At 35.7% G+C, this 25,129-nt stretch overlaps 1 protein-coding gene across 3 annotated transcripts; it reads right to left on the bottom strand.

Annotated features, from left to right (window-relative positions):
* Positions 1–14,512: 14,512 nt before the first annotated feature.
* LOC107856184 (bifunctional riboflavin kinase/FMN phosphatase) lies at positions 14,513–23,416 on the bottom strand. 3 transcript variants are annotated; one of them, XM_016701177.2, is made up of 12 exons: positions 23,208–23,416; positions 22,997–23,100; positions 22,079–22,265; positions 20,892–21,022; positions 20,208–20,277; positions 18,893–18,958; positions 17,883–18,037; positions 17,722–17,799; positions 17,429–17,565; positions 16,818–16,910; positions 15,449–15,609; positions 14,513–14,985 (listed from the first exon to the last, which is right to left on the bottom strand). In XM_016701177.2, the coding sequence occupies exons 2-11, from the start codon at positions 23,082–23,084 to the stop codon at positions 15,475–15,477; spliced, it is 1,140 nt and encodes a 379-aa protein (XP_016556663.1). In that variant the 5' UTR covers positions 23,085–23,100; positions 23,208–23,416; the 3' UTR covers positions 14,513–14,985; positions 15,449–15,474. The 3 variants fall into 3 exon arrangements, with proteins under 3 accessions (XP_016556663.1, XP_016556662.1, XP_016556661.1); XM_016701176.2 differs by lacking the exon at positions 14,513–14,985 and having other exon boundaries at positions 15,170–15,609; positions 23,204–23,416; XM_016701175.2 differs by lacking the exon at positions 14,513–14,985 and having other exon boundaries at positions 15,170–15,609.
* Between the last annotated feature and the right edge of the window lie 1,713 nt (positions 23,417–25,129).

Raw genomic sequence — 25,129 nt, 5'->3', positions numbered from 1 at the left:
CTATTAGAAATTGAACCAAATAAGGTGAATGAGGTACTTCTTAATGCTGATTGATTATAGTCATGCAAGAGGAGTTAAATCAGTTCGAAAAGAGCAAGGTATGGCACTTAGTTCCTCCTCTAAAAGACAGAACAATGATTGAAACTAAATGGGTGTATAGAAATAAGGTTGATGAACATGGAACAGTTACAAAGAACAAGGCAAGATTGGTGGTCCAAGTATACAATCAAGAAGAAAGCATAGATTTTGATGAAACTTTTGCTCCTGTGGCAAAAATTGAAGCAATAAGGCTTCTTGCAGCTTTTGCTGGTTATATAGAATTTATTCTCTATCAAATAAATATTAAGAGTCCATTCTTGAATGGAATTCTCAAAGAGGAGATATATGTCAAACAACCACCAGGATTTAAGAGTAAAGAGTTTACTGGTTACGTGTATAGTCTTGACAAGGCCTTGTATGGACTGAAAGAAGCTCCAAGAGCTTGGTATGAAAGATTGAAGAAATTTCTATTGGAGCATGGTCATACTAGAGGTAAAATTGATAAAACTCTTTTCTTAAAAAAAATAATGGAAAAGATTTGTTGGTTGTACAGGTATATGTTAATGATATTATCTTTGGCTCCACAAACATGAACATGCTCATGACTTTGCAAAACTCATGAGTTGTAAATTTGAGATCAGTATGATGGGCAAACTAAATTTTTTCTTGGGATTGAAAATCAAACAAATAGCCTCTAAAACTATGATCCATCAACAACAGTATGTTAAGGAACTTCTTAAAAGTTTTTCCATAGAGGAACCAAAAGAGATCAGCATACCAATAGCCACTGCCACTAAGCTAGATATGGATGAAACAGGTCCTGATGTGGAGAAAAAACTATATAGAGTAATGATAGGATTATTACTTTATCTCACAGCAAGCAGACCTGATATTGTATTCAGTGTGGGATTGTGTGCAAGGTTACAGGTGAATCTTAAGGAATCTCATTCGAAATTTGTGAAGAGAATCTTTCGATATCTCAAAGGAACAGCTGATCTTAGCCTATGGTACCTAAAGATAGTAACTTTAACTTGGTGGATTATTCTGATGCTGACTATACAGGCTATTTGGTGGACAGAAAGAGCACCATAGGCATGGCACACTTTTTTTAATCATGTTTAATTAACTAGTCTACTAAGAAATAAAACTCAATAGTTTTATCCACCGCTAAGGTCGAGTATGTTGCTGCTGGATCTTGTTGTGCTCAGTTATTGTGGATTAAACAACAACTCATAGATTTTGGTATGGATGTTGTATGTGTTCCTATATTTTTTGACAATACAAGTGCCATTAATATTGCAAAGAATCTTGTCCAATATAAAAGAACTAAATATATTGATATTAGACACCACTTTCTTAGAGATAATGTTGAAAAAGGTCTTATATCAATCATGTTCCATTCTACGAAAGATCAAATTACTGATATATTCACTAAGGTATTAAGCAAAGAACACTTTGAAAAGAATAGGTTAGACTTGGGGATGATTAAGATTGCATAAATCTCCCTCAATGATTGACTAGAAAAGTTGATGTGCTCTTGAGTTTTTGTTGATTAATCTAGTCTTGCACATTTAGTTGTGTGTCCTAATTCCAAAATTTTGAGTGAACTAACTTTTATGTATTTATTTTCAAAGTGATGTTGGAACACTCAAGCAATTTTGTCCATGCATTTCAAAAGTAAGGTATGATTATTAGTTTACCTTAAATGCATAAAGAGAAACAGGTTTGCCCTTCTGGTCCTTAATTACTCTAAACCACCAAAACCCCAAGAGTCCAACTTTTTCAAAAAGCTGCCATAACAATCCCATCACCACCGCAAATCTTCATCATTATCACTGCTACACATCAACTTCATTCCCTTTACGTTTGAACTTCCTTTCTCCTTCTTATATATGTTCCATTCTCTTTCTCTCCTCACTCATTTACCATCCCAAAATCAAGAATAATTTCATGTTCTTTCTTTACCATGGTATCCTCTTCTTCTACTCCATCATACTCATATAACTCTTCTGTCTCTCCTTTCACTGATATCATCCCTCATCCCACCGTCAACACAATACCTTCTATTCCACCTACTATTCTAATCAAATTATCTGATTTCACCGCCTGGAAAATTTTAAAAAACCTTTTTTCTTAATTTTTCACAGGTCCTCAGTCCTTTCCCAACCCCACTTCACCAACTCTTGTTCCTCTAAAAAATTATCAACCCCGATGATATTCTAATTGCAAATTTGATCTCCAAAAAATCACGGCCTCAACTAAAGAGAAAACATTCATCCTCTTCTATTGTTGTTGAGGACCATAATTTTGCTGAACCTCATCCTTTTGTGCCCTCTCCTATAACTCCTCCCACTCGCCAAAAGAAACAACAGGAAGAGGCATCTCTAGCTGAAGAACTTCAAGCTAGCAAGAGAAAGCGTGTGGACACACCTGCTCCCCTCTTTCATCTTCCTCTCAAGATGTGTTTCTTCGCTCTGTGTGCAAAGGAAAAATAGTAAAATGTACTATTCCTAAACCTTTTGCCTATCGTACATCCTCTTCTCTGCTAAATTCCACCCCTGCTTCAAAATCTTCATCCTCTTCAAAACCCATTCCCCTAAAATCCCTCACTCGTTCCAAGAAACAGGTCACCAAACCTGTTCTTTCTAATTTCTCTGCCTCTGACTCACCTCCTAATGCTCCTATTGAGCTAGATCTAGACTTTGATCTTGATGAAATATCTACCAACCTTGACTCTTCTACTGATCATGTTCTGGACTTTCAGATGCGCAAGTTGGCTAGAGGCTGAGTCGTTACTGGTTTTGGGGGACCTGAGATGGGAGTTTTTTTAACAAAATTTTAGAGTCCCAGGGATGGTCACACTTGTTTCTTCAAGGTGATCTCTAAAAGAAGTTTGGGAAAATTGAGGTTTATGAATTCTATACTAATAGGGTCACTATTGGAGAGATATTTTATACCACTATCAGAGGGGTTACTATCAATCTTGTTACTGCTGATATTGCTATGATTTTGAACATTCCTATGAGGGGTTGAGGTCACTATATCAAGGTTACTTGGCCTCCACTTGAAAACATTGCCTCTGCTCTTGACATCTCTCATAAGTTTTCTGGTAATCCTCCTCTACAAAATCATCATAGGGTTCTTAAGCACGAGATGACTCCTCTTCATAAATTTTACTTTGATGTTGTTCATAAGATTATCACTCCTAGGAAGAACGAAGGACTGTTGCAAATTTTCTTGATCTCACTCTCATGGAGTTGCTTGACACTTAAGTGCAAATTGACCTGCCTAGGCTTATTATTCAGCCATGTAAAGGGTCTTTCTCAAGGATATAAATAGTCATACCCTTCCCTATGAATTTTGGTTTGCTCCTATATTTGAAGATTATTGGGTACCTATTCAAGTTTGGTCTCTGCAGATCACCAAATATGTTATAGGGACTGTGAATCATATAGAACTACCTGTTTCAATGAGAACTACTGATAATCCTATACAATAATTAAGGAATGCTCTTTCTACTAAAACTTCTGAGTTGGAGGTTATTCAAGCTCAACTAGAGGCTGCTCAGGTTGCTTATAATGCTGAAAAACTGAAATTTCTTGCTCAGATTGCTTCTCTTCAAGCTGCCCTCAAGAGTGAAAGATCTGCAAATGTTGAAATCGTGCGCAAATTGACTAACCTCATCCCATTTGCTTCCTTCCCTTAGTTCTCTCCTTAGTACCTTAGGAATGTTTTTATTTTTGTATGGTTAGACTATTTTGTTTTTATCAGTTTTTGGTACTATTAACTATATCTTGCTCCTGTATGAACTGGACTTAATTTCTTCTTGTGTTCTGCTCTTGTTCAACTTAATGTATATTGGTACTTTACTTTGAATTTTGATTGTTTTAGTGATAGCCCCAGTGGCCATGGATTATTAAACACTATTGTCACTTCTTGGGGCCCTGCTTTTTGGTGATGTCAAAAGGAGAAAGAATAGATTATACAATGTTTATAAATCAAATGACCAACGTGTTTCATTCAAGTGGCCCTGTGTTTAATTCTTTTATTGAGTGTCAGGAATTTAAGATGAATGCTGTGAAGCATGTACTGGTTTATCATTATCAAAAAGGGGGAATTTGATAGAGAAAAGAAGTTTTGATAATTAACATATGAATGAAACTTGTTATTCATGTCGTTCCACACATGTGAAGAAAACAAAATTTAGGGCAAGGTTGATGAGAAAATAAAGTGGTTGAAGTCAGAAGTGGATAAGCAAGCACAATTCAAATATGCTTTTAACATTTATCACATGCAGAAAAGAAGTTGAGAAGAAGATAAATACAACACTTGAAGTTGAGCTGATAAAGGAATCCTACCTAGACAAAGAGACATAATTTAACAAGGAGTGTAACTAACTGATAGAGTCCTATTGAAGAAAGAAGACTACATTATCTAAAGGACTTCATCAGAGTTGGCTTAAATAGAAGAGATGATTTTTAAGAGTTTCACTCATGCACTGATAAGAAAAGCACCAATCATCAAATTAGTTTAACAGCTTGAAGAAGTCATAAGTAGAACCTATTCCTTTACTTAGAGTTAAAGAGTCATAGACTTTGTATAATAGGTTGGTTCTAGAGTTGTAATGAACTTTAATTCTAGTCTCAGTGAAGTATAAACTGAGTTAGGATTAGTGTCTTCAAGTTAGGGAATCGAAGACTTGGGAACACTTATCTTGGAAATATTTGTGTCATTGTAGAAATAGGAGTTAGAGTTTAATTCCTAGTTTACAAGTGTCTTGTAATTTGTTGATTGTTGAGGCTCAAGAGTTTTAGTGGAGTTGGGGTTAAATCCTGTAGAGGTAAAGGTTGTAGTTTTTTTCACCTTTTTGAGCCAGGTGTTATCCATGTAAAAATACTGTCTTTTTATTTACTCTGCTTAAGTGAACCATGTTAGATTACTTGTTTCACTGATAGACAACTACTAGAGTAAAATAGCTAAATCAGTAGGCTACGTACCCTAACAATAAGTCAAACACATCATCAACGAAATCAATTCGTTAAAGACCCGAGGAAATTTTAAATTTCAGCATTGCTACAGGGAAGTCAATAATATTGTAGATGCCTTGGCTAATCTAGGAGAAAGTACAAGGCAAAATACAATCTTCATATAAAATTTAGCTCTTCCTTTGATACAAATACAACCACGAGGATGGACGTATATGAGATGTGTTGAACCTGATACTTGGAGCGTACAAGTGAAGTTCAAAGGAAGGCCTAAATATGCTCCTAAACAGTCCACAAACTACACTCCAAGGGTGCCCAAAGTGAAGGATTTGACTAAGGGGTCTTTTAGATATTTCATACTATTTTTGTAACCTACTATTAATAGAACATATTAGGTCATTTAGTCTTAGATTATTCATGATATTTGTAAGTATTGTATGACTTTTGAAACACCAAGTCCTCTCTCCTTTGAGGAAAAATCGAAACTAGGTTTCAACTTGAGTGTGGAATCACTCATGTTGGATTCATGGCTTGGAACGTTGGGTGCTTGAAGGATTGAGGTCCATCTTATGTCCACGAAGAGTGTAGGTGTTCTTATTACATGTTTATAAGGGTTTAGATGTTTAATACACACTCTAGTTCTTAGGTTTTGTGATAATATATGTCTCACTACCTATTTTTATATTTCTCGTACTCTTTGTTGTTGTTCTAGTAAAAAACGTGTATTGTTGTTTCCATTGTGTTTTTTCTCATCTTGTTCTTCATCTTGTTATCTTGTTAATCTCTTTGTTAGTTTTTGGTGGCTGATTTGGTGTCAAATACACCCTTGTTTCTTGCATTCTTTTTGTATTTGTCGAATTTGAGAGTGGTCTTCAAAAGGGTCCTCGGTTCTTGAATTAGTGGACTATTTTTAGAGTGTGTTTTTGTGTGTTTCTTGTCTTTATTTTATCATTTGGTATTAGATCCATCTTTGATTTCTTTCTAACAAGATCAATCTTGGGCTTGAGAGTTGAAAAATAAAAAATAAAAAAGTTAAAAACTGAAAATTCCAGAAAAGAGAGCAATCTGTCCATTTTTTGTTCTTGGATGAAAATTATGTTTTTGTTGTGTCTTGGCCGATATTTTTACTTGTATTTATTGTCTATAAGTGTTAGTTTTGTTCCTCACTAACACATTGAGTCTATATCTTGATTTGAGATTGTATTTTGATGTTGTTGTTGTGAACATAAACTTGGCCCATTGTTGTTGAACATTATTGTGGTGCACTGGTTTTGGCCTTGTGGTTTCGTCTTGTTGTTATTAATATTGGCCATGGATGTTGTTATAAATTGTTGGCCTAAGAATCTTTTGTTGAAGTTGTTGTTGAAAGGTAGAACTTGAGAAAGTGTTGATTGAAGTGTGAAACCAACTTGAACCTTAGACTCCAAGATTCAAAAGTTTGTGTTCTTGGCGTTCTTCACCAATCTTCATCCTTTATTGAAAGAAAAGTGGATGTTAGATCTAAAAGGTTGGACAAAAAAGGTGTAAAGTTTGTTAGTCTTGAAAGACTCCTCAACCACCAAAGACTTTAACAACCACTTACCAACAACTTTTCATGAATTAAGGGCCATGTTTTGAGAAGAGAGAACAAAGAAAGTCAAGTCTTCCTTTTTGAAAATTGAAAGAGGATTCCAAGACTTATTTTTCCCTCCTTAACCAATTCCCAAATTGAAAAATTGACCAAGACTTCCAACTTTGAAAAATAAAAATTGTTAAAGAACCGCAACCAATACGTGGCTGTCAAATCATCCTTTACTGTTCACGAAACATATTTAAGGTCAAATTTCAGATTTCATAATTTTATTTTGTTGTTCCTTAGTTTTGATTTTGTTGGTTCCAATACTAATTGTCAAACTAGTACTCATCTACTAGATTGTTAGTTAGTCTTTGTATTCGTTCATTCGTATTTAGCGTTTGTTGTGTGCTTTTCCCTTTTGTGAATTCGTTGTATCTTGTTGGTTCAAGTCCGTAAATAAATTTTATTTGAGTCAACTCAAATGAAAATCTATTCCGGGCAAAGATAGACTCATCCCTCAATCACTCACGAAGTACAAGTCGGTTTTCAACACTTATGAATCTAAGTGTGCAACGATCAAGTGTGTGAGAGTGTGGTCAGGTTGTTTCAAACTAACTTGTGTTTCGTTTTGTCTGCTTGCTTTTTTATTTTTAGGTACAATTACAAGGGAACCCGTGGCTTTAACCTCTCAACCCATGGACAATAATGCCACCAATGCCATTTTGGCCTACCTTGACACTATGTCCCAAGACCTAGCTATGGCAAATGAAAGTTTGGATCATATGGTAGGTTAAAGGGAGCAAGTGGACTGTCCGAACACACGTCAAGAGAAATGTCATAGCTCATGTGAGCTACGAGGTATAAACTCTATCCCCTACACTCCTATGAACTTAGAATATTGTGTTGTGGCTAGTAGGAGCCAAGTGGGTGTAGTTGCGGCTTTTCCTAGGGTAGAGGTGCTTGAGTTTTTCCTTTGTGATACTCTTGATAGTGTTAGGTTGCATGAGTACAATACTCTTGTTGTGGGCACGCAAGCACTAATTGATTCTTTAGATGACGAAATTGATTCTCCTCATGAGATGATTTGTGTCCATCTAGTGCTAGCACTTATAACTTGACTACGGTTCCATTACCAAGTAACAAGAGTATTCACACACTAGTTGACCCTTGTGAAAACCAAGGTGAGTCTACGTTGGTATGTGAGTTGCCAACAACTAGTGAGGGTGAGCAAAATGATCAACCGGGTGAAGATGATCTTGATTTGCTTGAATGCTTCGAAAACTTGAATTGTGATTGTCCTTGTGAAGATGGTTTTGATTATGGTCCTTGGGCTGCCCGTGATGGTTTGTATGTATGTGAGGACTACTCTTGTGAAAGAGAAGGTGATACGTGTTTAGAAATTCTATCGACTTCTTCTCTATGTGTTTCTTATGTTGGACATATGCCTAGTGGAGATTTTGAAACTAGTAGTAAGTGCATGCATGAGAATCCTTTATTTGAAGTTGACTTGTGGAACACCTTTCTCAAACCTATTTTTGTTCATGATATTTTCAATGGTGATAAAGAGGGTATGCTTAACTTTGAGGACGACATCCTAGGGGAGAGTGAGAGTGGGCGAGACCTAAGTCCTTGGTTGCTTCTATCATTTGATCCTGGTACCATCTTATGGTGAGAAATGATGACTCTCGGTCTATTGTCATTTTGTCTTGATGCTTATCCGGTCCACTTTCTTTGTCACATTTGTACTAATCTTTTCATGCTTAAAACAAAGGACCCGTGGATATACTTTAAGTTTGTTCCGCCTCGGCATGACATGTTGATATGTTATTTTTGCTAACCCTAACACCTCTTTCCATGAGGATGTGTGCTTGTTTGTCTTCTCTTGATTTTGCAAGGTACGGATTCGAGGTCGAATCCTTTTTAAGAAGGGGAGGATGATACAAGTACGACCACGAGGATAGACGTATGTGAGATGTGTTGAACCTGAGACTTGGAGCATACAAGTGAAGTTCAAAGGAAGGCCTAAATATGCTCCAAAACAATCCACAAACTACACTCCAAGGGTGCCCAAAGTGAAGGATTTGACTAAGGGGTCTTTTAGATATTTCACGCTATTTTTGTAACCTACTATTAATAGAACATTTTAGGTCATTTAGTCTTAGATTATTCATGATATTTGTAAGTATTGTATGACTTTTGAAACACCAAGTCCTCTCTCCTTTGAGGCAAAATCGAAACTAGGCTTCAACTTGAGTATGGAATCATTCGTATTGGATTCATGGCTTGGAACGTTAGGTGATTGAAGGATTGAGGTCCTCTTGTGTCCACGAAGAGTGTAGGTGTTCTTATTACATGTTTCTAAGGGTTTAGGTGTTTAATACACACCCTAGTTCTTAGGTCTTGTAATAATATATGTCTCACTACCTATCTTTATATTTCTTGTACTCTTTGTTGTTGTTCTAGTAAAAAACGTGTATTGTTGTTTCCATTGTGTTATTGTTCATCTTATACTTCATCTTATTATCTTGTTAATCTCTTTGTTTGTTTGTGGTGGCTGACTTGGTGTCAAATACACCCTTGTTTCTTGTATTCTTGTTGTATTGATCGAATTTGAGAGTGATCTTTAAAAGGGTCCTCGGTTATTGAACTAGTGGACTATTTTTGGAGTGTGTTTTCGTGTGTTCCTTATCTTTCTTGTATCATCCTTTGAGAATTAAGAACTGGTTGAAGAACGATATTCTTAGATATCCAACCTTCAGAATTCGAGCTCAGAAAAACAACTTCATTATTGATTGTGGCTAAGTCATCTAGCTGTTTTAGTTGGAACCGGCTCATGGTCAATCTCAAGTCTCACAAGTTTTCCAAACTTTGTAACATCTTTCTTTCTAGAAATAGAATTGGGAGTTTTTTGTACAAGGATGAACTTTTCATCCTTCCGATATCTCAGGGAGATATTGATAAATGTTTGTGACCTGTAAAAAAAAAGTCCCTTTGGAGACATCCAATAAAATTGAAAGGATACTGATGAGGAAAAAAATAAAAAATATTCTCGGCATAATAAATAAACATGTTTTTTAATTTGTCCTTGACGTACCATCTATGCCCTCTAACTTTGAGTGTGCTCAAGCAGACACACATCCTGTATGCAAACTTTATGATAGATATGATGCATGCATCTCACGTTATTTGCCATGTATGACGCATGCATGTTACGTGATTTGCCATGTATGAAGCACGTATGTTACGTGATTTGCCATATGTATGGCGTATGCATATATGATATATTTCACATGATTTGCGACGTAAGATGTGTTTGTCTGCATCTTCAAGGTTATTACCAATTATTTTTCCAACCCATCATCCATCACTACCAAAAGCATCAACTTGATCTCACAAAATAAACCCATTTGTCGAAATCTGAGGTGGCTAAGGCGAACCTAGGTGCAAATATTTGGTGCTCCGGGATCCCTTAAACTCGATGCAAATTAAGTATAATTATATAAGAAATGTATAAAAATAAGTGCAGGACGGACACTAGCACCCTTGAAATCAAGAAGATAGCCAGGTACTTTGATTTTCAAGTGGAACCTTAAAGCTTTAGGTGTCAATATGTGTGTTCAAACCTCCCAAGCACTCATGGCACTTAAATCATTAATTTGATCCACCACTGGAGGTGGCACCGGCTGGAGTTCAGGGAGAGTAAAAATTGGCATAACTACAACAAAATTGTAAGCTCAAAAGAATAGTTCTTCTACTAGTGGTATGAGAGGAAAAATTAGGAAACAAACAACTGCCCACTAATTCTGTAGGACAGGTGGAAAGGGGGTCGTAAAAGAGCAGAAAAAGCATCACATTCATCTTGAAGTTTGTTTTGAAGAAAGAAAATCCCACATCGCAAATTTACTTTGGTTGGGAGGAGGTTGGGAGTTATAAATAAACTCCACCTCCTTCATTGTTTAACACACACAAAAATATTCTTTTCATTGTTTACTATTAAATAGGTTTAGAGATAATTCTCTTGGAGATCTCTTTGAGAATAGTATTTTAGGAAGTGGGGGTGTGTGAGAAAAATATTGTGTATTGTATGGTGTAATAATTTTCATATAGTGAATATTTTTCTGGGAGGCCCGTGGTTTTTCTCCAATTGGGGAGTTTTCCACGTTAAATCTTTGTGTTGTTATTCTCTTTAATTTTTCTGTTATTTTCTACTTGAAAGCGGTCCAGAAGGGGTGGAAAAAATAGTTCATTTTTTCCAACAAGTGGTATCAGAGCCTTCGGTGTGGAATAATTTTTTTGAAATTTTAGTATGCTCTGTGGTTGCATCTTTGTCTGATCTTCCACATCATAAAATATTTCTGAATTAGAATTATTGTTCTCAAGCAGAAGTTTCATCCGGTGGAGTAGCAAGTGGAGCCTGATTTCGGTGGAGTTTGTTATTCTGGTGGAGTTACTATGGGGTACTTGTATATTTGGTAATAGTGGGAATAAGTACAATCTAAAGAGTTTCTGGCTAAGGAAAGACTTGGTACTTAAGTGTATCCCTTGTGATCCACCTCTCTTTCCTGGGATCTAATTTGGTGGGTACTTTACATTACATTGTTCATTTATTAGTACTGATAAATAAGATGGGGACAAAATTTGAGATTGAGAAATTTGATAGGAGAATTAATTTTGGCTTGTGGCAAGTGCAAGTCAAGGATGTGTTAATCCAATCTGGATTACACAAGGCATTGAAAGAGAGACCAACTAGCGAAAAAGGTGATAAGGATTCAGAAAAATCTGAAAGCAGTAAAGACTCAGAAAAATCCAGAATTAGTGATGAAGAATGGGAAGAGCTAGATATGAAAGCGGCAAGTCAAATTCGCTTGTTTTTAGCTAAAAATGTTCTTGCTAATATGATTGGATTGTCTACAACAAAGGAGTTGTGGGAGAAACTTGAAGAATTGTACCAAATCAAAAGTATTTCAAATAGGTTATATTTGAAGGAGCAATTTCATAAATTGCAAATGGCTGAAGGTACAACTATTTCTGATCATCTGAGTGTCTTGAATGGATTGTTTCTGAATTGAAATCTATTGGAGTGAAAATTGATGATGAAGACAAGGCACTTTGACTCATTTGGTCTCTTCCATCTTCTTATAAGCGAATGCAACCCATTTTAATATATGGGAAAGAAACTGTAATTTTCTCAGAAGTGACAAGCAAATTGATTTTTGAGGAAAAAAGATTGAAGAATGGAGATGAAAAATCTCTAGAAGATTCAGCTCTTGTTGTTAAAGGAAAATGGAAGCAAAGCTCCAAGAAGAAGGTCATCTGCTGGAATTGTAAACAATCGGGACATGTTAAAAATAATTATCCAAATAATGGAGCTAGTTCGGCTGGAAGCTCCAAAGAAAATGCTGCGAATGTTGTCTCCCTAGAACAGTGGGATGATATTTCTTTATAAGAAAGATGAAAATCCTCATGGCATGAATGCTACCTTTAGAATTGCCATGGAAGAGAATGTTTAATTGGTAGCTGGTCCACAAGTTTGCACATGGGCATTGATTGATAGGTGATGCAAGGTGTGTGGTGGAAAGGATGTCGATGGCTAATGAACTCTGAGGAAATCAACAAGAGAGTTGCACCATAAATTATTAGCAGCTGCCAAAAATGAAATTCTTAAAATTAGGAAGTGATTTCAAGTGAAATTTCTTGGATTGGTTTTTCAATCTGAGTGGATGTACTCTTTATGGTGGGGGTATGATAATTCTTGAATTTAGAATTATGATTGTCAGTAGCAGACAATGTGGAAGTTGCTGTTACATATGATTGGCCGATTTTAGAGTCAGGTGGAGAACTGATTTTGTTATGTGTAGCTGGACAACTATAAAGGGCCAATGAATTGCATTTTCTTCTCTTCAAAAGGTGGAGATTTGTTGAAGTTTGTTTTGAAGAAAGAAAATTCCACATCGAAAATTTACTTTGGTTGGGAGGAGGTTGGGAGTTATAAATAAACTCCACCTCCTTCATTGTTTAACACACACAAAAATATTCTTTTCCATGTTTACTATTAAAGAGGTTTAGAGATAATTCTCTTGGAGATCTCTTTGAGAATAGTATTTTAGGAAGTGAGGGTCTGTGAGAAAAATATTGTGTATTGTATGGTGTAATAATTTCCATATAGTGAATATTTTTCTGGAGGCCCGTGGTTTTTCTCCAATTGGGGAGTTTTCCACGTTAAATCTTTGTGTTGTTATTCTCTTTAATTTCTCTGTTATTTTCTTCTTGAAAGCGATCCGGAAGGGTCGAGAAAAATAGTCCATTTTTCCCAACAATTCAGACACTAAGTGTTAGATAAAAAGAAAGTTACAAGATGATAGTAGAGATAGAACATGGATCACATTAAACTCTTTTATGTACGACTACTTCATGTCTAAACAATCTCAAGAAAAATAAAAAGATTTATTACATCAAAGACTAACGAACCATAAACCCTCATTATTATAACCCTAAGATTTAAGCAACTACAATCTACATAAACAAAATTCACACATAATCAATATACGGGAAGAACCGAATCACAAGGGCTTATTATATGTAGTCTTATATATACTACACTTTCTATATTTTACAAGAAGTTGTTTCCACGACTTGAAATCATGACCTCTCGATTTCAGTCTCTTTTTGAAGAAATCCATTTTCCATCAATCCAATCTTGATGAACTCTCAAATCTTTTTCTTTATAAACACATTCAACCCCAAAATTTTCAAAATACACAACATACTTGCCTCCAATTTTGCAGTAACCATTCCAACCCACCATCCATCATTATCAAAAGCATCAACTTGATCACACAAATTAAACTCATCCACCCGAATCTCCGGCGGAATGGGCCGGAGTTCAGGGGGGCTAACAAGTTCTTCCAATGGACCAGAGAGATCATCTTTCACAAGGGTCTTATACTGAACAATGTATTTTTTGTTGATAGCCAAGTAACATATCACAATTGCCTCGAAATAAGAGCCAAGAATCCATCTTCTTTGCTTGCTACTCCCACATGATCACCTCTGTTGAACTCCATTGATTCAATGATTAGTGCTTTCTTCTTGAATGTTACGTTTTGTTTTACTTGGCGTCTATACTAAAGATAAATGTTTTAAGACAGAATGAAGATGTTTTACTTGCACCTATACTAAAAATAAATGTTAAAGACACAATGCAGATAATTGAGGCTTTGCAAGTGATTTATAGGGAAAAAAATTAAAGGTGGGTTTAATTTTATTTCCTTTTCTGATTAGGTTAGGAATTATTCTCTTTTTTCCTAATTTGCTTGGATGGATAACTAGGAATGTGCTACTTATGTATTTTTTCTCTTTTTTGGAAACGGGTGAATGTATTTCCAATATTGAGATTTAGAACAGATATACACTCATCTTAAAATGTGATATATATATATATATCTTGATTAGTGGATCTATAAGAAGCAATCATGAATGTTAAAATGTGAGACACTCGTCTCATGCTTGCAGTGAAGAGATAATTTATATCATGTGAAATAATAAATAGTTTCTATTCTTGTTGATTAGTGGGTTTTTATAAGATTTAAAATTATGGACACTTGAAATTATTTATAAAAGGAAAATGGAGATATGTGATTTATCAATGTAGTGTTTTAGGATATTATAATATTCTATTTATGAACTATGATTTATTCATTTGATAACACTTTATATAAGAATTGAGGAATTTTAATAGTTTTCACAACTTATGAAATTTCCATAGTTATTAGAAAAAATACAATCTAAAAAGTTCAAATTGAATGTACAAACAAAACAAAAACTTAAACTTCATATCAAGTGATTTCATATTGCATGCGCAAACGAATCTTTTGTATAATATTATCAGTTGACATCCATTCTACAAGAAGACTAAATGATACTTTTGATTGAAATCTAAGGATCAATTTCATATGGCTGTATTACACGTAAAAAATGATAGAACTTCAACCATATGTGCCTGAGGTAATGTCTGAAGAAATTTTGAAGTGTCTTAGGCTTGTAGATTTTATCACTTGTGACTTATTCATACTCCCAATATTTCATCACTTCTCCCTTAATTTGATGTTTTTTGCAACCTGTGCAAGTGATCCTATAAGTGGAATATTAAATTAACCCTCATCAAGTAGTGGAAATGACCCCTTCCAAAATTATAAGGTGAGCTTTAGCCCTTTGGCCCTTTCTCGAACCCTACACATAGCAGGAGCTTTAGCGCAGAGGGCTTCCCTTTTAACCTGCATCAAGTAGTGGAAATAGCCCCTTGCAAAAATGTAAGGTAAGGGTGCGTAAAATAGATCCTTGTGGTTCGGCCCTTCTTCAGACCACGCTCATAGCGGAAGCTTTAGCACACGGTGCTGCCCTTTTAACCTGCATATTTCTCTATTATTGAATCGTTCACCAAAATGAATGTGTAGCCAAAAAATGGCACAAATTACAAGTGAAAATATCTTAAGGTGCACATAGGACCCTGAAAATACAGAAAGAAGCATTTGAATTCACCTGGCATGTGAAGAAAGAGTAAAAGGGTAAACTGCAAAGACTAAACCAAACATCAATGAAAACACAATTTCATTATTTTCAATCCACTAGCAAAGCACTAACCAGAACTATGATCAATGTAAGTTCTGTAGTACATCCATGGGACTTATCAATTTTACAGAAGAATCGGTAGGCAGGCTACTCTTCCATGACCTTCCTTTTGAGTACGTGAAAGATAACCACAATCATGATCAATTTTTCTGATTTTCAAAATTATTTCTAGTTCTTTTCACCCTGAAATACCCAGAAGAGTTATTTCTCCCTTCAGAGGGTAACGTAGGTAACTACTCACTGTGCTAATGCAGATCATGTCCTTGTTCACTTTTCCACATCTTCTAAAGAAGTTTCCGAAAAGAGGGACTTTAATGCACCAAGTGAGTATTCAGACCGATCCAAGGCAGCATCAGCAATTAACATGTCTTCCTCAACTATTTCAATGTTGTCTGACCTTCCCTGTAGGAATGATGCATAGAAAATGCTAAAATTAGGACAGATGAGAAATTTAAGCAAGCTAGAGTAGAGTGAGTGCTAAAACATGCGAACAATGGACATAGAGATATGGTAATTAGGCATCACCTGATCAACTTCTCAAGTTTACAATCTTGTAAAAGGGTAGAAAAGAACACAAATATTTACTACTAAGTTTATTGTTTTTGTTAGTCCAAAAAAGAAGGGAACGAGAGAATATCTCCCTAAGCCACTACATGACCCTACCCAAATTTGGAGAAGATTTCAGTTGCTGTAATGGAGAAAACATGTTTTAGCTACAATATTTAAGCAACAAGAGATCAGGGCTTTTCTATATATGCCGCGAACTTGCTGATGGATTCTACTACAGGAACATCAAATTTGTGGTCTGACTAAACAGCTAAAGCAAGTATCAGATGCAGCTAAAGCATACATTTAACTAGATTTGTCGAATCCAGACACATAAACAGAAATAAAGATAAAAATGAGATAAAGGTGTCTAATGGAAGGTACAGTTGTTTGATGAGAATAATTAACTTGAAGAAAAGGAGAGTTTCTTGGAGGTAAGAAATTCTAAGGTGGTTTGATTTCTTCTCTATAAAATAATTTCTATTGTAGAACTACTTTTATTGGACGACAAGTTTTCCTTCTCCTATAACTGTGAGGCTTATTCTGTTATTTGTACGAACAACATCGATACAAAGAAAGATGTAGTTTTCCCTAACGAAAATGATATTCTAGTGAGGGTGTCTAAGAAAATGTAGTCCAATTGGGTATAACCTAGTGAGTTTCCTTTTTTGGGTGGGTGAGTCACTCAGGGACTTTGAAACTACCAATTGTAAATTTTTTAACTGAAGTAATATTTGCATTGCACCTTTTTTTTCCATGGCTTTTCCCTAAAGTTAAAGAAGGGTTTTCCATGTAAAACATACCATTTCCTTCCTTATTTTCATCTTGTTTTTACTACGGTTATCATCTCACTGTTAATCGTTGAGTCTCAAGGACTTTGTGATACACTAGCAACTCGAAAATAGCCTGCTATAGTAATATTATTCTGCGCTTCCCCAGCTGTGGTTTTCCCCATAAAAATCTCGTTATTCGTTCTTTTTACTATGGTTATTATCATCCCGGTAGTAATTCTCAGTTCCCAAAACAAATCAATGAAAAATTAACTTAAAAAATTTCTTTATCACCTCATCGCATGATCCTCTGATGTAGCCTACAATCACAAAGTCCATTTTGCAATGCTGGATCTGCTCGTCACTCATATCAACTATACAAGCTTGCTGAAAGGGAGTAGAAATATCAACATGGTTATCTTCAAACTAGGAAAACATATAAGAACAAGAAACTTAAAGTAGCAGCCGATAAAAGATAAAAGAGATGAAAAGCAATTGTACGTCAAGTAGGAATTAGGCTATGCAAATAGAGAAATTCTAATTACAAGAAATATCATGCATGGAGAAATTAAAAAGATTCAAGAAGATTACTGGAACTTTTTCTTCTGCTAAAGAAAACCAGTAAACTTTTTTCATTTCTTAAAACACACGCCCTACCAAAAATTGTGCTACATTATTTGATGCTTAGTGAGTAGCATGTCAAACTATAGATAGCAGTTGTCCATTACGAAGAGGCAAATTGAGTACCGCTGCACTAAACACTCATAACAGTCATGATATGTGTTTGAATAAACAAAATGTTCTGCAATCTCCTTCACAGAAAAAAAAATTAAGCAACCATAATAGGGAGAGTTCCACGAGAATCCTACAATGTCAAGTGAAGAAGCATTGGGTGGTTTACTCACCATCTTCCTCCTAGAATTGCCGCTGCCATCTTCCCAACCAATTCCAAGAACAATCTTTATAAACTTATACGCCTCAGGTTTTGCCCAGCCAAAATAAACTCCAAACACTTGATCGGGTAGAGTAGATGGCCCATCATCTGGATATGATCTTTAGTCAATAATTTTACTTAAGGCAATAAGCTTTAATAACAAGATATAATTTTATGATTGAAGGCGTATGGAAAGAGTTCTGAGAGTCTAATATCACAAATAAGAAAGAATCAGGGAGGGAGGGCATGGGGCTTGTCCAAGACCTGCAAAATCATGGAGGAGGCCATTTTTGTACAGACCCCTGAAAGAAACAGGTTCAACCAGCAATGCATGACCAACCCCTGCAATCATTAAATAATAGAAGTTGCATCATGCTAGCAGGCGGGACCAGAGCATAAACTAAGCATACTGGTAAGAAGCATACAATCATCAAACGGTGGGAGACCCCATAGTTCTGGATCTAACTCAAGGAGTGAACGAAGCTTAGAATCAGCTATTGAATATCGATCAAATTCAGAATGGAAAGATGGCACAGCTGCCACCTTCATTCCAGCAGCCTTGCCTGCCTCGACTCCGATGCTGTCAAAATTAATGGGTGAGGAACTACTGTCATATCAACTTCAGTTAATAAAAAAGTTCAACAATCGTAGGTTAACTGTACAAACATGTTCTCAATATATTGAATCACGAATGATCAGTTCACTGAAGAGAAAACGAAGAAAAAAAGGAGCAAGTCAATTTAAAGAAAAACAGGAGTCCTTGATTCCTAAGAAAATAACTAAAGGACAGAAATGCAATTATCCTGACGCCCTTCACGTGCATTAGTGTGTACCACAGCACAATTTATCTTTTTATGAACAGGATCCCATCTCATGTGAATAATGTTTAAGCTGTTTAGAAAATGATAAGCTAGAATGGATCACCAGCCTTTGGTGCTAAAGCAACATTAAAATTAGGCCCAACAACAACTTTGTTGTTAAAGTTTCTATTGGATGTAAAGTAACTTAACATGCTCCAATGCACTGGGTATGTGGACTTCAAGAACCACATTTTTGCATGCTTATCTCACATTCAGTTCTCAGTCCCACAAAAATTATTAGATGAATTTACCTACTCATGATATCAACGTTTGTGAAGAATCAAAATCAGCTTCGAGAATGTACTCAGCTAATCAAGTTAGCTATAAGTAGCGAGAAAAGTAGAGGAGTGGCAACTTTTGAGGTACATGTTAATCTGATAAAAGTGTAAGCACTAGACTGCTAATTATGCTGATAGCTACAACGTGACGATGTAAGTTTGATCCTTGAGAATAGAAATACATGCACTAACATGAAAGGTGGATGATTATCTCCTTACTAGCACAAAATATAGGCATGTAAAGAACTGTCCAACTTAAACAGGCTAACTAGAAATGAAAAAGAAAAAGCTACTTACACAGAATCCTCTATCACTAGGCAGTGAGCTGCATCTACACCCATCTGTTTTGCAGCTTCCAGAAATCTAAAATCAATTCAAGAATTTTCAGGAAATCAAAAGGCAAAATATTATCTCACATGTCCCTCAACTATCACCCACTGGATAAAAGTTCAGGTCTGTCACTGTTATATGCAAAGTGATTAGACTATTAGTAGCTTCTGAACATGTATATATCAATCCACAAATCCAGACTTTAAACAGGCAGAAAATTGCTATTGGGTCTACAAGACTTATTTAGACATTATAGGAAAAGAGGAGACTTGCTTTAAAACAGAATGCAGCATGTCAGTCCTGTTACCAATATACACCATACAAACTATTATACTATTAACCGAGAAACCAACCCCCCCACCCACAAGGCCAGTGACACATAGTTCAAAACTTGGGGGATAATGGGCCCTCCTCTGTACCATTCTCCATTTGAATATAAGGCTTTTTAGGTAATGAGATAATGCGTAATTTTTAGGTAATTTGACTCTAAGGAATCAGCTCCAATTCAGCCTAGACACTGTTAGAAGATTCAAATGACACAAGTTTCGGGAATGCCAGAGAGGGCGCATGCCTTTCCCTCCCCTTCCTCTTAAGTCACACCCCAAAACATAAATATAGGAAGCTAGATAACATAGCACAAGGTATTGTGGAGAAAGATATTACTATATCAATAAGACCTTGCTATAAGCTTCCAATGAAGGTTTAATTGGTTCTCTTTTTGTTGATTATAGGAATTTTATCCATATTGTGGGAGAAAACAAGGGAACCAGATTTTCTTTACTACAACTTTCCAACATCAAATGGGCCATTTCTGGGATTGGCATAGGTTTTTCACAGTTAGACTCGAAAAAAGATACAGAAACTTCAACAAAATCAAGGGCAAAGAATGACATTATGTGTATTATGGCTATGGGTCATATAGAAGTATATTAGCAGGAGACACTTTAAAGTAATTAGCTATATGGTTCACCAATTGAAATATTTTTGCTTACATATTTAGTCTTTTCGGTCAAACCATGAATATCTAAATAGCAGAGACCAAATGATAGATTTCTGTAACTTTATGAGCTGATGAAAGAATGATATGATAAGCAGTTAGTACATGCTTAAAGCACCTTCTTGGTTCTCTAGTTATCAATGAAATATTCTTATATTTTCTTCAAGAAAAATGTGATAACACAAACTTTAAGAAGAATAGAGGCTATAGGACTATGTCATATCTTATGCGTAGCAGTAAGCAGAACTATTCAGAGTATCAACCATAGTAGAAAGCCTAACTTACATGTCTGGAGACGGCTTCCCTGATTTAACTTGGTCACTTCCAAGAATTACAGAAAAACATTCCTTCCAACCTAGGGAAAGAAAAAAAAAAAATTATGTTAGCTTAAAATATACACCTTCACAAGGAAATAACTGAAAGAAAGTTGATGTGCTGACCACAATTAGAAGGTCATGAAGGTGACCTCATTTAGGAAGAGAAGGAAACAACTTTTTTAACAAAAAGAGAATTCAACAAATACTTTACAGGTTTTCGAGTTTAAAGGGATTCATATTTTTTACAACTAGATTTGACTTCAGGTGGTTCATTGAGAAATTCAGTTATCAGCGCATACAAGCAACTTGGGCAAAGATGATAACACAAAATGATAACACAGCGGATACTCTTTCACGCTTCCTCACATTTTTTTTCACAAAATCATAGATAGATCCACAAGAAGAGAATAAAATGGGATGAAAAAAGTTATAAGGAAGCTACAAGTGACAACAGAGAGCAACATCTGATGAATTTCAAACAATGTAACAGCTAGAAGAAAGAATTTTCTCAGTTCTAAGGAACTGCATTATGAACTATTTACTTCGAAAATAACAACATTAATTGATGAAACAAGAAAATAATAATGTGAAAAGGAGCATAATTAAGATAAACAGCGTTTTGCATTAATTTCTTGATGAGTTATAGCACAACCTTCTTGGAGAGAGACTTTCCCATCTATGTTTTTCCTTTTGGAATTTGAAGCAAGGGCAATGGGAACTCCATGCTCATAAAAATGTCTTATAAGGCGATTAGCACCAGGAAGAGCTTTCGCTTGCAACCACCTACAACGAAACAGGAAAAAAATTATACATGAATATTTCCTGAATCCGCTGTTGCACATTTGCTTAATCATCAAATATCTTAAACATGCCAGTGCAGGGAAACTGATACTAGTTAATCTGTCACACCCTCAACACTATGTGAGATGATGCGCGTAAATATTGACAAATGGAGTCGACTATCACAGAGTGTTCTAGTATATTCTGTTAGTTACACAGAGCAAAGTATTAATATCATGAGGCTAGTCAATATATTAAAGATGTCATGCAACAAGTATTTCATTCTCATCATGTCATCAACTAGAATCAGAGATATTATCACAGAACATTTCAGCTCAAAGCTTTATAACACAGTGTAGGAAAATGGGAAGATGCATGAGCCTCTTGAAGCAACACGAATAAGACTTCTATCCAACACATAAGAGCAATAGGAGAATGTAAGGATCAATAACCCTGTTACTTATCCAATATGAAATGCAACGAAATGCACAAATATGATGATTGTTTGTGAGAAGATGACATCAACAAAAATAGGCAGATCCATGATTTGAACTTTATGGCTTTGAGCTACGAATTCTACCTCAACCTATTAGACTATTGTGTTCAGAATTATGTAATTGACTAATTTACTGGCCTTCTAAAATATAAATATTGGGTTTGAAGCAGAGCTACTAGGTTTGGACGAAGAGTCGGATCCAAGATTTGAAGTTGATGGCTTCTTATAGTAACCTCAATTTAATATACAATAATAATTGGGTTCACATTCAAATATTTATAAGATATTTAGTGGATTGATACATATACACAATCTGAGCAAAAGCTACATGTTAATCCAAAAGTTCTGTTGTAGATCCGTTTCAGTTTGGACGAATCCACGACTAATGCACTAGGTCCGCCACTGTCAATTAATTATTCTTTATAGTATATAAGTGAATATCCATATAAGTATACATCCAAAAAAAAATAAAAAATCAGCAACTATAGTAAGAGCCAATTATATATCCAAAAAAAAAAAAAAACAGCAACTATAGTAAGAGAAACAATTTGAAAAACACTTACTTGTCATGATAAAGGGGCATGACTGCTTGGATATACTCATCGGGCATGAGAGGAAGGTCGTAATCACTGACAATGCCAATAGCATACTCTTTTTGGGCCATGCCCAATCTTTTCTTTTCCTTTTCCTTATCTGGCACCTTTCCGTATCCAGCCAGAAATTCCTTCAGAATTTCCTTGGTCAGGTGCTCTAAAACATAAGCATCCAAGATTTAGTATCAGCAAATTTAGAATGAAGTGCATGCAACAACATATTGAGTGTAATCCCATGAGTGGGGCTGAGGTGAATGGTGTTATGCAGCCTAACCCCTCCCTGTAAAGGCGGATGTAGCAAACTGACACCAGATTCATCTAAACCAAGTACTTTTGATGCAAAGCATAAATTTATATGTAAAAATACACAAAAATTGCAACAAATAGTAGATATGAACCCATAACTTTAAAGATACAATGGGCACAGTGCCAAGAACCTTAAATGTTGAACCCATAGAAGTTAAAATCCCGAAACCGCATCTGCCTACCTTATGCACTTCAATTTAAATTACAAGTATATGAAATCCATCTTTCTTTCTTGAACTTACTCCCACTTAAATTGCATCACAAAAAATGAGGCACAAAGTATTTTTCTTTTTTATTCTAGTATACGTATATATATGGCCCTAGTCGAAATCACCATTCAATTCAACCCCGTTCGACGAAAACTTACAGTGTTTATACATGATTAAAATTAGTTTTTATACATATAATATAGTTTTGAACCCCTTAGTGAAAATCTTGATTATGTCGTCTGAACGGACTAAAACTTGCATTGTTTATGCATGGTTAAAATTAGTCTTTTTATGCATATAATACAGTAGATCCCAAAAGCAATAAACAATAATGCATCAAACCCAGAGAAATTAAATAAAAGAAAAAGATTACCTGTGCTTAAAAGGGTGCCATCCAAATCAAAAATGATAGCTAACATTCGTTGCTCTCCAGGTTGTGGTGCAGAATGAAGATCACCCATTCTTGCTAATGAACTCCTGATGAAAATGAGCAGACAAATATGAGTGATTTAAAGAAAAATAGTAGTGGTATTATTTTATAAAAGGATCAAATTCCCCATTAGCAATTGGGCAAAGGTGCTTACACTCTGTGGGAAGGAGCTTTTCCCGCCTTGCTAAAAGTGTTTATTCAGTATTCCTCAAATAGAATATATCTATGTAAATATCCAATAATTTCAAATCCTTCTTCTCGTTTCTCCCTTTGCGAGAGTGGTGTTCCAATCATCTTGCATTTGCATCCCACTTCCTACATTTCTAAATATTTTTTTTATTGTCACGGCCCATAAGAGAAACATTAATAATTTGACTACATTATATTTATTTTAAAGCACATTTATTTTATAGTGCTATATTAATATTTATTTATATTTATGACTAAGAATAAAAATTAAAAAAGAATAATTAAGTATGTTTTGCTTTTCTAACATGACAGTATTATAGATATATTTTCAATAAGGACAACAAGTAAGTGTTAATAGAACTTTATTGAAGGGAAGAAAGGCTAAGGTTTACAATATAATCTGAAAAGCATGAAAATAACTAAAACAAGAGTAGGCTATATATACATAGCCAATAACCTAAAGGTCCATAAACTAAAGGCCCAATAACATATGGGCTAACATCCCCCCTCAAACTCACAATGCAACAGCAATAAGCATTGAGAGTTTGTCACACAAAAAACGAAATCGAGACGCCGACTGAGCCTTCGTAAAAAGGTCAGCAATCTGCAAAGACGATGGAACAAAAGGAAGCGATATGGTCCCGAGCTGTAAATGATGACGGGTGAAGTGACAATCAATCTCAATGTGCTTCGTACGCTCATGGAAGACAGAATTCTTTGCAATTTGTACCGCACTTTTGTTATCACAATGCAGGGGAGTAGGCATAGAAATGTGAACCCCCATATCTGCAAGAAGCCAACGTAACCAAATAATCTCACATGTAGTCACAGCCATAGCACGATACTCAGCCTCCGTGGAAGATCTAGAGACAACATCTTGTTTCTTGCTCTTCCACGAGATTAAAGAGTCTCCAAGAAACACACAAAAACCAGTGGTGGATTTACGATCATTGCGATCTCCATCCCAATCAGCATCACTATAGGCTCGCAACTCGAGAGATGACGTCGAGGGAAACAAGATATTCTGAAACTGAGTGCCACGAAGATACCTTAGAATACGAAGTACAGCTCCCCAGTGCACAGAAGTAGGAGCAGTAACAAACTGGCTAACAACATGAACTGCATGTGCTATATCTGGACGAGTAACCGTAAGATAAACCAAACTACCCACAATAGTCCGATAAAGACTCGGATCTGATAATGGAACACCATCACTAGGAGAGTAACGTGCATTGGTTTCAAGGGGAGTATCTACAGTCCTGTTGTCAGAAAGACGCGCCCGTGTAAACAAGTCAGATATATACTTAGTCTGAGAAAGAAGATACCCTTTCTTAGACTGAGCCACCTCAATACCCAGAAAATAACGCAGCAAGCCCAAGTCCTTCATTGCAAATCGATGAGCCAAATCATGCTTAAATAACTCAATACCACTATGATCATCACCAGTAATAATCATATCATCTACATATAAGGACAATAGAATTCGCCCTGCACTTGTACATCTAACAAACAATGCTGAATCATGGTTACTCGGGACAAATCCAAGGGAAGTAATAACAGTGGAGAATTTCTCAAACCAAGCACGAGGGGCTTGTTTGAGACCATATAAAGCTTTTCGAAGCCGACAAACTTCACCTGGCTGGTGGTCAATACCTGGGGGAGGAGTCATATAAACTTCTGCGTGGAGATCACCATTCAGAAAAGCATTCTTGACATCCATCTGAAATATCTTCCACTGTCGAACGGATGCAACAGCAATCATAGTGCGAACAGTCGTCATCTTTGCTACGGGGGAAAAAGTCTCCTCATAATCCATACCATATTGTTGTGAATACTCTTTTGCCACAAGTCTTGCCTTGTATCGCTCAACAGACCCATCAGATTTTG

This window comes from Capsicum annuum, chromosome 7 (assembly GCF_002878395.1).
Source record: "Capsicum annuum cultivar UCD-10X-F1 chromosome 7, UCD10Xv1.1, whole genome shotgun sequence".
Taxonomy (NCBI): Eukaryota; Viridiplantae; Streptophyta; class Magnoliopsida; order Solanales; family Solanaceae; genus Capsicum; species Capsicum annuum.
This window is presented reverse-complemented; position numbering and strand designations above follow the sequence as displayed.

Coding starts and splice junctions, on each gene's coding strand:
- LOC107856184 (XM_016701177.2), bottom strand. CDS start 23,084: ATGGGTGATCTTCATTCTGCACCACAACCTGGAGAGCAACGAATGTTA. Junction 18,959..20,207: donor GGGAAGCCGTCTCCAGACAT/GTAAGTTAGGCT, acceptor AATTGATTTTAG/ATTTCTGGAAGCTGCAAAAC. Junction 17,800..17,882: donor TCTCCCACCGTTTGATGATT/GTATGCTTCTTA, acceptor TAATGATTGCAG/GGGTTGGTCATGCATTGCTG.